General features: G+C 30.8%; 1 protein-coding gene across 1 annotated transcript; it reads left to right on the top strand.

The window, feature by feature from the left end:
* Positions 1-3,509: 3,509 nt before the first annotated feature.
* Positions 3,510-9,347, top strand: LOC129916053 (lysosomal acid phosphatase). Its single transcript, XM_055995814.1, has 6 exons — positions 3,510-4,017; positions 4,116-4,211; positions 8,137-8,379; positions 8,446-8,583; positions 8,641-9,042; positions 9,104-9,347. Exons 1-6 carry the CDS (start codon positions 3,862-3,864, stop codon positions 9,257-9,259), a joined length of 1,191 nt encoding a protein of 396 aa, XP_055851789.1. The 5' UTR covers positions 3,510-3,861; the 3' UTR covers positions 9,260-9,347.
* The last annotated feature ends 1,396 nt before the right edge of the window (positions 9,348-10,743 follow it).

The raw sequence follows: 10,743 nt of genomic DNA, 5'->3' as shown, positions 1-10,743 counted from the left end.
AAATGGTTCGTTTCCTTGCTAAATTTTAACATTGTTTACAACAACAAAAAGCTATCCGATAGCTTTATGTTAGCTCTTTGAACGTGCCCCATAACAATCGGTCTAAGCGTTTTGAGTTAGAAGCGGTCTACCTTACCCAACCTTTGTATATGTATTAGTCTAAGGACTAACTAAAATTTCCTTTGTAATTTTATTTCCTCATTCAACTGGACGCATGATAATGATGCTCAAACTGACTTTCAACATTTTTGGTTTGAACGTTTCTTAAAAAAAAAAAAACAAGTTGTAACTTTTTTTGTTATATTATTCTTTATTTAAAATTAACATAGCCTTAAATCACACCACTATAAACAAAGTCCATCAATACAATTAACATAAACTACTTCAATGTTTCTGCTTTATCATCATCAGGAGGTTCTTCCACAATATAAGGAGGTGATTCTTCCTTAGAAACTGCTTCTTCATCATCACTACTAAGCAGTGTAAAACGAGTCTTTTTACTTTCCCTTTCTGCTTCAGGATCACTCAAATCATCTGTTGCCATTTGAGCATCTGTAGACCGAACTATATCTTCACAACACAAATAACTAACACAACTACTGTAGAAGATATTTCCATATGAATCAGCGACATAAAGCCCATCTCCAGTAAAATGATGTTCTTCAATTAAAAAGGGCATACATAAGTTGTAATACTCGTTATCATCTTCTCGTTGGTTATAGGTACAGGAACATGGTGCGTAACAGCCAGGAACAAGGTATTTATTATTATTTTCATCAATTGAATCATCTTCGTGAGGTCTCTTCCTTGACATTGTATTGTTCTTCTAATGTAACCTCCTTTGGATGCTAAGGCTTATTCGTATAAAAAAAGAATGGACTTCTAGGTTCCGCATAAAATATAAATTTAGATATATTTCAAAAATCATAAAAAATAGATTAGGTGTAAATGAAGATATAAAAATATATTGCACCCTCAGTCCTATATTAGTAATATTAATAAACTTAAAATTTTGAAAAAAGAAATGACATACGAAATTTTATTTACATAAAAAAAAAACAATTTTTCGTGAGGAAATTTTAAAATTGAACAGTAGATATTACTTGAATTAGAGGAAGCACAATTTATTGAAATTTTAAATTATGAAATAATAATTAAAATCTTCTTATTTATTACACAACCGACTCAGTTGGTATTGAGAACCTCGTAAAAAAGGCATTATACAGAAGTTTAAAAAATGTGACTTATTCGATTGATTATGGAGGTAAATTCTGTATTTGCCAATGTATTCCGATTCCAAAATTCTATATTTTAAAATTCTGTAAGTAATAAATTCTGGATTTAAAAATTCTGTATTCCTGTATTCTTTAGAAAGAAAAATTGTTGTTTTATGGTGAAAAATGTGCGCACTTTTTTTTGTCAATGTTGGAATGAATGGACCAAAAAAAAAGGTACTTGCTATATACCAATTTAAGTGAAGTTGAATTTTCTCGAATTCGGTTTCAACGAATTGTATTAAATCATATGTATAATTTTAATGTAAGCCAAAAATTAAATTTTGAAAAAAAAAAATAATTTTTGGATTTAAAAAAAAAGTTGATTTTTTTTTGTCAAAAAAATATTTGTGAGAAATTAGTTTGAATAAACAGCTCTAACGATTTTGAATATATTTTTTTTTAATGCATCTTAAAACAAAATGAAACTGCATACTTTTTTTTAGCTCAATTTGTTTTAGCATGTTTTTATTTTAACTTGAAAAACGAATTTCAATTTTTTTTGTATTGGGTAGGGTAAGTCACAGTCACATCTTTTCCGAGTTTGTCGGAGAAGCACAGGTCACAAATGGCACAAATGGGACAAAAGTTGTATGCATCCTCTTCTTCACTTGAGGAATCATATAATGCTGGCAGTGCTTCCTCGGAAGTGTCATTTTCACTTTCATTTTCCTTATTGTTCTGTTAGTTTTGCTTTTTTTGTTGGTGTGCAACATATGTGGCATTTTACCCCAAAACGTCCAAAAATATGAAAACATCCTTGAACAAAAATTAACGCCAAATATCATGTCTAGACAGGAACACACGTTAGGTTTACATACCGAATCTTACCTTTTTTGAAGTAACTTTCATATACATTAGAGTGACCGCAAGAAATCGATTTTCGAAATTTGGTCGGGGGAACCACATAAAATGTTCCGCATTTGCAGATTTTTAGATATCTTTCGGCTCTTTTTGAGGTAAGTCCTGAAATTTTAAATTGATGACAATATTTTTTTTTATTAGTAAAATTAAACAAGTTTAGCATCTGAGTTATGTGTTACAACACTACCTTTAATATGCGAAAAACAGTGAAAAAACAGAGATTTTTGATACTTTGAGCGAGTGTCGGCACCATTAAGACTTATCCAATCGAGCTGAAATTTTGGCTATCTAAAAAACTGCAAAGGCGGAACATTTTATGGGGTTCCCCCGAAAAAAATTCGACAAAATTTTTTTTCTATGGGAGTTGCGGTCACTCTAATATACATATTTAATTGAAAAATCCAGGTGTCAGGTGAACTAAGCATTACTGACCAAACTGCATTGTCAGAATTGCCAATATGAGCTTTGTAGTGTAAAATATTGAAATGTGGTATATTCGCCCGACTAACCCTATGCATTTATCAAATTTGTACACATTTTATTTTTTTGCATTTACTGTCATCGTTATGATATGATATTAATTACTTCTTTTAGCACAAGCATTCACTATAATAACTATTTTTAACACTGAGCCTATCATAATTTTTTTTTGTTGAAAAAAGTACTTATACGCCCTAGTGTTCCCTTTTTTAAATGGCTTTTCTGAGGTTGAAACATAAATGAATGGAAAACTGTCCAACAGAATACATATTTAAAAACAAAAGTACGCATACGCCCTAGGGTTCCTTTTTTAAATGAGATAATGAAAACTCAAATGAATGAAATACTCTTCATGAACTAAAGAATAATTTAACTTTTAATTTAGTCCTTAATTCAATACATACTTCTTTAACAAATATAAATGGGTAAAATATAGGTTGTTCCCACTCTGAACGTTACCGCGTGAATTATTTCAAGCAATTGTTGAACATGAAAAACATTTTTTATTTGTAAGCTTAAGTCGATTAATAGCTGAAATTGCGGAATTGATGCATTTTTAATATCTTGTTGGCATTTTCAGTTTCTATACTTCTTACTACCAAATGATGATATATATTATGTGTAAAATAAGGTATAGTTAGGTATCTTAGAAGTCAGATAAACTTAAATAATCTACTTGTCTGCCGAGCAACAATCTTTTTCCAAACGATTTATTGAAGAGTAAAATCTCATATTATGTTTATATCTCTTTGTTGATAATCAAGTTTTTGAAATCGAAAAAAAAGCTCTTAATAAATTTGTCAAAAAAGCTTCCAAATTTACTCACATCTCACATACACAAATGCAAAAAATATGTGTTTGAAAAGCATATTAAATCCAATCAATCTCAGTCATTTAGTGACAGCTGAGAAAGCATGTTAATCATTAATTTTGTGTTTAAGACTTTGATTAAAAGAAGCCTTGCTTCCTAAAATTTATAACAATTATAATAATAAGTAAACAAAAATTAGTTAAAATATTTATAGAAATATGCATTCTTATTGAACTTTCTGTGTTAAGTGTATGACAACAATAATTTTAGATAAAAAAAAACAGCCATTGCCAAATGAAGAGTATGCATACGTAATCAAAATTCTTTATTTTTTTTTTATTTTATTTTATCTTGACAAATCGAATGACTTTAATTAAAGTTGTTGTTTTCCATTCGATTGGCTAACACATTGTTAACAACAACAATAACATTATGTCGATAGCAAAGCAAAGTAAATTTGAAAAACGATGTGCAACAAAAATCACGGTAATTGTTTTGGCGGGTGTTATCTTTGCAGTACTAACGTCATACATTGCTTTTGGCCAGAAGCAAACATTACACGAGAGTACAATTCGTATGGCAGCTATTGTGAGTAAATACTTGTATAATGAGAATATTTTATTTGTTTACAATTTGATCACTTGACATTGAGAGAGAGAGAGTAAATACTCATATATTTTTAATAGCTTTTTAGACATGGTGAAAAGAATCCAACAAGTTTCTATCCAAATGACCCACATGCAAAAAGGGAATGGACAGGAGGACTGGGAGCATTAACTATGGTAAGTTTGAATGAAGTTGACACAAACACTTTGTAATTTAAACATTTTGTGATGAAACTCATGCAAGATTAGTGATAGACTCTTTAAACAAGTTTCCGGAGGTGTCATTTTATCAAGGTCAAAATTAAATTTGTTGTGTTAGCGTAAGTGTAAATATAAACAATTCGATACTTCTCAGTTTGAATGAAGATATTCCTGAGAGGAAAAGGAAATATTTTATTTAGGGCCAATTTTTCAATAGTTAGATAAACCTCAGATAGAGCTCATCTAGGAATAAAAGTTTTTTTTTATATGTATTGACTTTTATTCTTCTGATAGTCTAACTGACGATTGAAAAATCAGGGCTAACACAATACACAAATATACTCTTCTTTAGTAATGAATTATTTACATAATGTATTTAATTCGAGGGTTCTTATTTATTAATTGCTTGGCTGTCAGTCGATTTGAGAGTGAAACTACTGAGAGTTGTGGTCAAGCTTCTTGGGAGTTGATTTTTTTTATAATTGTAAGTACTCAGGAAGTTTGACGACGATTCGCTGCATTTATACTCTTAAATGGACAGGTACCTTAAATATGCTCAACCCATTCAATAACTGCAATTCAGTTTGTAAACTGACATATTTTCTGCAGAATAACTTCAGGTTCAATATCTATTTATATGAGCTATCGTTTCAAAGATATTGCATTTCAAAGATGGTTGAGTATCGTAAATATCATTTTTTTGCTGGTTTCCCAAATGGACGCGTCCTTTTTTCCTTAAGATTTTTGAAACAGCAACAGAGGATTTACTAATAATAAAGAAAAGTAATCGTTGTTTGTTATTTAGTGTATAAAATATTTACTGAGGTAAGGACTGAGTTAGCTAAAAAACGGATAAACATAGCTGTAATTATGATGTTAATTACTATTTCCTTTCCTTCCTTTCCTTCTAGTAACTATGGATTTCTAACACTGAATCAATCAAAATATATAGTACGCATACGCCCTAGTGTACTGTACATAGCTTTTCTGAAATAATGAAAACGTTAATGAAATGAGAACTACCCGTGAGCTAGAGAGCAATACAAGAGTTAATTTAGCCCTTCAATACAAAACATACTTTAAAACATCGCTTCGTAAACCAGGCAGAGCACAAAACTGTTTGTTGCTCAATTAATCGTAAAACACAAAAAAAAAAAAAATAAAACGCACCACTGGGTCGGACGTACGAGTACTTTCTCTTATGTTAAAAGTTGCTTGGAATGTTAAAATCACTTTTTTTCTTCAAAGATAAGTCAACTAAACTATCAAACTATTGAGTACATAAATGGTTTACAATATAAATATAATAAGCAAACTAATGCATTGAAAATATTAAGGCTTATAATATTTTCAAAAAAGAAATGTTTGCACAATTTTTTCTAGGTTCACTTTCTCATAGAATGACCATGTCTTATATATACGATTTAAATACTACAACATCAAATTTGCAGTTTTGACAGTGTCGCAAGTCAAATATGTATGTGTTCATTCCATCACTGAAGGTGTTTTGTAGGGGGCATAGTGAAAACGTACACGTAAAGTTGCTCGGTTTACTCCATGAACGAACTACTTATAAATATTGACATAAGGATACAACTAGATAGCATAACACTGTTCCTGAAGTGTTAAATTCAAAGGAGTTTCTTATTCCACATTAAGCCTTTGGCTGCCATCAGGAGAATTATGAAAACCTTAGTGTACCACCTTCAGCAAAGCAGTTGAATTAGAAGATTCATAATAGAGATCATCTTTAAAATTAAAAAGATAATCGGAGACAGAACGCGGCCCTTTGGCACACCAGCATTTATTTGTGGGTTTTAGGTAATTTCTAGTCGAGGAAAGAAAAAATATCGCTATTGTTGGCACTTTAAGGATAAAATATTATTTTCCAAAAATGGTATAAACTAGAACTAAACTTTAGAATATACTCATGTCGTTTTGAATTGGATTGACTCAAGAATTTACTTATTCTGAAATCCCATGGAGAAGTTTAAATCGCTTCTGTTCAATTCGGAAATTTCATTGTGCATTAAGTATTTTAATACATTAAAACTTAGGCCCAATTTATTCACTCTAAATTAACTCTCCATTATATTTAAAGTCTCCATTAAAAATGAAAAATCTGTCAAATCGCATACACATTTTAAAATTCCCCTTTTTAAATTGGGACTTTAAATTTAATGGAGTGTGAATAAAATGTAATGAAACAATTAGGTGTTAACCGTTAATGTATTTAAATACTTAATTTAGTGAATAGGTAAATAAATAAGAACGAAAAACTTACATAAATAGGCCTATGAACTCTCATAAAATTACCTAGGTGGGTACTAAGATAAAATCAATTGCCAATGGTTTAAAGAGTTGACTAAAATCTAAAAAATATAGCATGAATAGCCTTAGTTTTTCAACTACTGAGTATGTAACTACTCAAAACAAAACAAATACTTACTTCCGTAGTTTGTACCTATTAGTTTTGTGTTGAAAATGAAAAATGGGTAACTACTGAGTAGTAGAAAAAGCAGTGCTATTAACTATAGAGCGGGCGGCCACTGCAGAAACGCTCAACTCATCGAGCTAAAGAAAATTTCAAATGGGAAGTGAAAGAGGGCTATTAGTAGTTACGAAAACCACAGGTCTTCCCGTTCGCATCCTGGCACGATTGGCGTGGTAAAGTGCATTGTGCATCTCATAGACTTAAAAGACAATATTGGTGTCAAATTAAAGGTGATATTGTCAGCTATCAAAATTCAGAGGTCTTTCGGGCGAAAGTCTGGCAGTTTTGTCATGCAGCCCGTTTTAAGGTTAGAAGCGATGAAAGTGAATTTTTTCATAAAGTCTTGTTTTTTGGTATTTTGGTGGATGAGTTAAGGAGTTTTTTCACTATAAAATAAAATTAAGAGTTATTAGCATTTAAATATAAAACAATGTTTTGGAAAAAGCTTGATAGATTATTAACAATGACCCAAAGTATATGTAAAACTACGAATAATTCACGAAAAAGTCTCAAATAATACGCTGCGCCCCTTACAACTTACCGAATTAAAAGGCGAATTTAATTTCAAATTAAAGCTAATAATGTCTTTTTTTGAAAACCAGAGGTCTTCCAAGCCAAAAATTGGAAGTTAGGTCACGCAGCTTGTTTTAAGGTTAGGAGCGTTTTTTACTTAAAATGTTCACCCAAGCTGGAGGGTGAAATGTCAAGATGTGGCTTGGAAGACCTCTGGTTTTCAAAAAAAGACATTGTTAGCTTTAATTTGAAATTAAATTCGCCTTTTAATTCGGTAAGTTGTAAGGGGCGCAGCGTATTATTTGAGACTTTTTCGTGAATTATTCGTAGTTTTACATATACTTTGGGTCATTGTTAATAATCTATCAAGCTTTTTCCAAAACATTGTTTTATATTTAAATGCTAATAACTCTTAATTTTATTTTATAGTGAAAAAACTCCTTAATTCATCCACCAAAATACCAAAAAACAAGACTTTATGAAAAAATTCACTTTCATCGCTTCTAACCTTAAAACGGGCTGCATGACAAAACTGCCAGACTTTCGCCCGGAAGACCTCTGAATTTTGATAGCTGACAATATCACCTTTAATTTGACACCAATATTGTCTTTTAAGTCTATGAGATGCACAATGCACTTTACCACGCCAATCGTGCCAGGATGCGAACGGGAAGACCTGTGGTTTTCGTAACTACTAATAGCCCTCTTTCACTTCCCATTTGAAATTTTCTTTAGCTCGATGAGTTGAGCGTTTCTGCAGTGGCCGCCCGGACTACTAGGTGTATGAAGATTTTATTTAACTAATTTTTAATAACAATATACCTAATAATTTTAATAATTTTTTCAAAATATGAATAAATGTTGAATAGTAACAAGTATTTTATTCTTTTCTAGAAAGGCAGTTTACAAGCTTTGAACTTAGGCCAAAACCTACGTCTTAGATACCATGCTTTGCTATCAAAAGATGGCATGTATTCTCAAGAGAATATGTTTGTTCGAAGCAGTTATGCAGAACGCTGTATTATGAGTGCTCAAGCCATGTTGGCTGGATTCATGCCACCAACTGAAGGTGCTTCAATCCTGCCTTTACCCTGGCAGCCAGTTCCAGTGACATCAGTCCCTCGTCTTGATGATACAGTAATATGATACTTCATTTTTTATAACTTACATAATTTATAAATAAATTATATATTTTTTTAACAGCTTATTGCTCAAAAGAAACCTTGTCTCAAATATGAAACTATGCTCGAAGAAATATACTCAAAACCTCCACCAGACTTAGAAGAACTGAATGTTGAAAATGCTGAACTTTATCATATTTTATCTGAATTTACTGGCAAGGTAAACAAATGAAATTTTCGATTTTTTTAGAAATAATTAACATTATAACTTTATCAGCCAATTAAAAGTGTTCTGGATGTTGAGTTTTTATATAATACACTTAAGGCAGAAGAAGACATGGGAATGGAACTTCCCGAATGGACAAAGGGTATTTATCCTGAAAGATTATTGCCTTTAGCTGAAAGAAGTTACACAGTATTTACGGATAACGATTACATGAAACAGATTCGAGGTGGAGCATTTGTTGGCGAGGTTTACAACAACATGGCTAGCAAAGTTAATAAAACACTCAAACCCAATCGAAATTTATTTTTCTACTCTGGACACGATGTAACTTTGGTGAATGTAATGAATTCAATGGGAATTCTTAATCAAACTTCAACACTACCAGATTTTACATCAGCTTTGGTCTTTGAATTGCACGAGGTACTAGATTCACCTGAACAATACGAAGTTCGAGTAAGTCCTTATATGAAAACCTTTTTGATTTTGATAGTTCTAAGTTTATATTTGTTTTTAGGTTGTTTATTATCAAGATAGTACAGTGGAGAATCCCAGTACCGTTGATATATTAAAATGCCCAGCTCCATGTGGTTTAGAGAGTTTCAAAAACTCAGTGAGTCATTTGTTATTCGATGACTATGATAAAATATGTGAAAATACAAAACAATGTTAATTTTTTACCATTTTTGACCTTTTTGTAAGATAAAAAAATTAAGTAGAAAAATTTACTAAAAATAAATAGGTAGGTATATTATTTAATTAAAATAAACAACGTTTTCTTATTTGAATTTGGAGTTAAAAATAATTTTTTTATTTCCTGCATTTATAATTGTTATTGTTGATAAAACTTTTTTTTCTTTTTGAAATAGGTATAACAGTTTTTCTTTTTTACTAAACTAAATGTTTAGACTTTCGAAAGAATTTTAACGAAAATTAAGGCAAATAATGTTTCAAAGTTTTCAATAGCTATAATTTCAGAAAAATGGATTTTCACTGCATAGCAATTTGGGAAATAAAGAAATAAAAAAAAAACTGTTCTACGGGAGGTACCGTTTATAATGTTCAAAAAATTCTTTTCCATCAAAAGATAGACTTTGTCTAAACAATTACATTCCCCCCCCCCCCCCTTCTCTTTTGGGATATGGTTATTTTTCTGCAGGGAGACAATTCAATATTCATAAAGCAGACAGACGTAAAAAATAGACGTAAATAGTCGGAACTTAGCAGTTATCGACTATTTCATGAAAAGACCTAAGTTTTTAGATTTTAAGAAACAACCTGTAAGAAATTAGATTGTCTCTCCTATGTGACCCATTTTCTCCCCTTCCCCTATACAAAAAATTATGTACTTTAAAAAATTGATTCTAACGTTTTTCGATCAGTTCCTTAAATTCCATTTTAAAAATAAAGTTCAATAGCTAACTTCGTTTGGAGCTCAAAACTAAAGTTCTGTTTATTATATTACTTCAAGTTAATGATTCGTTGTACAACAAAATTAATTAATCTTTTCAAATAACACTATCCTTAGTTCTGCAAAAATGGGTGTAGAAATTTGACTTCGATACGAGTAGGTACGGGTTTTTATTTTTCGCCGACTGAAATACGTGCACTTTCTTACAGAAAACAGTTTTTTTTGTTTTAATTATGTAAACCTCAATTATTGTAAATAGAACTGATATTACTGAGCAGTGACCCGAAGAGTCCGGAATTACTTATAATGATTCTGAAACAGTTGGTTTGGCATGCGTCGATGATTCTCTTCTTCCTTGGATTAGAAAAATAGCCTTACGAGCATTACTAACAGGTCATATTGGATGGATTCAAGTCTGAAACCCACAATATTAATGTTGGTTTCTGGATTTGCTTACTTTTTTATTTATTTATTTTTTTTTTTCTTTTTTAAAAGCATTTTTTTTTTAAACAAAAAAAAATGATGATATTACCCTCAGTTTTTCAAATTCGTTAAAGGACTCGCATCCACGTACTCCGCAGATGGAACTTCAACGGCAAAATATGACAAGCTCATTAAATTCCCATGTTCTGTAACTTTTATCACTGGCGATAAAATATTTTAAATGACTTTAAAATCCATTAAATCTTATCAAAATAAAAGAAATTTTGTCTTAGATCCTTATTTCTTAATTCATAAATTCTGAA

This window comes from Episyrphus balteatus, chromosome 3 (genome assembly GCF_945859705.1).
Source record: "Episyrphus balteatus chromosome 3, idEpiBalt1.1, whole genome shotgun sequence".
NCBI lineage: Eukaryota > Metazoa > Arthropoda > Insecta > Diptera > Syrphidae > Episyrphus > Episyrphus balteatus.
The sequence above is the reverse complement of the archived record's forward strand: the minus strand, read 5'-3'. Positions and strand labels throughout refer to the sequence as shown.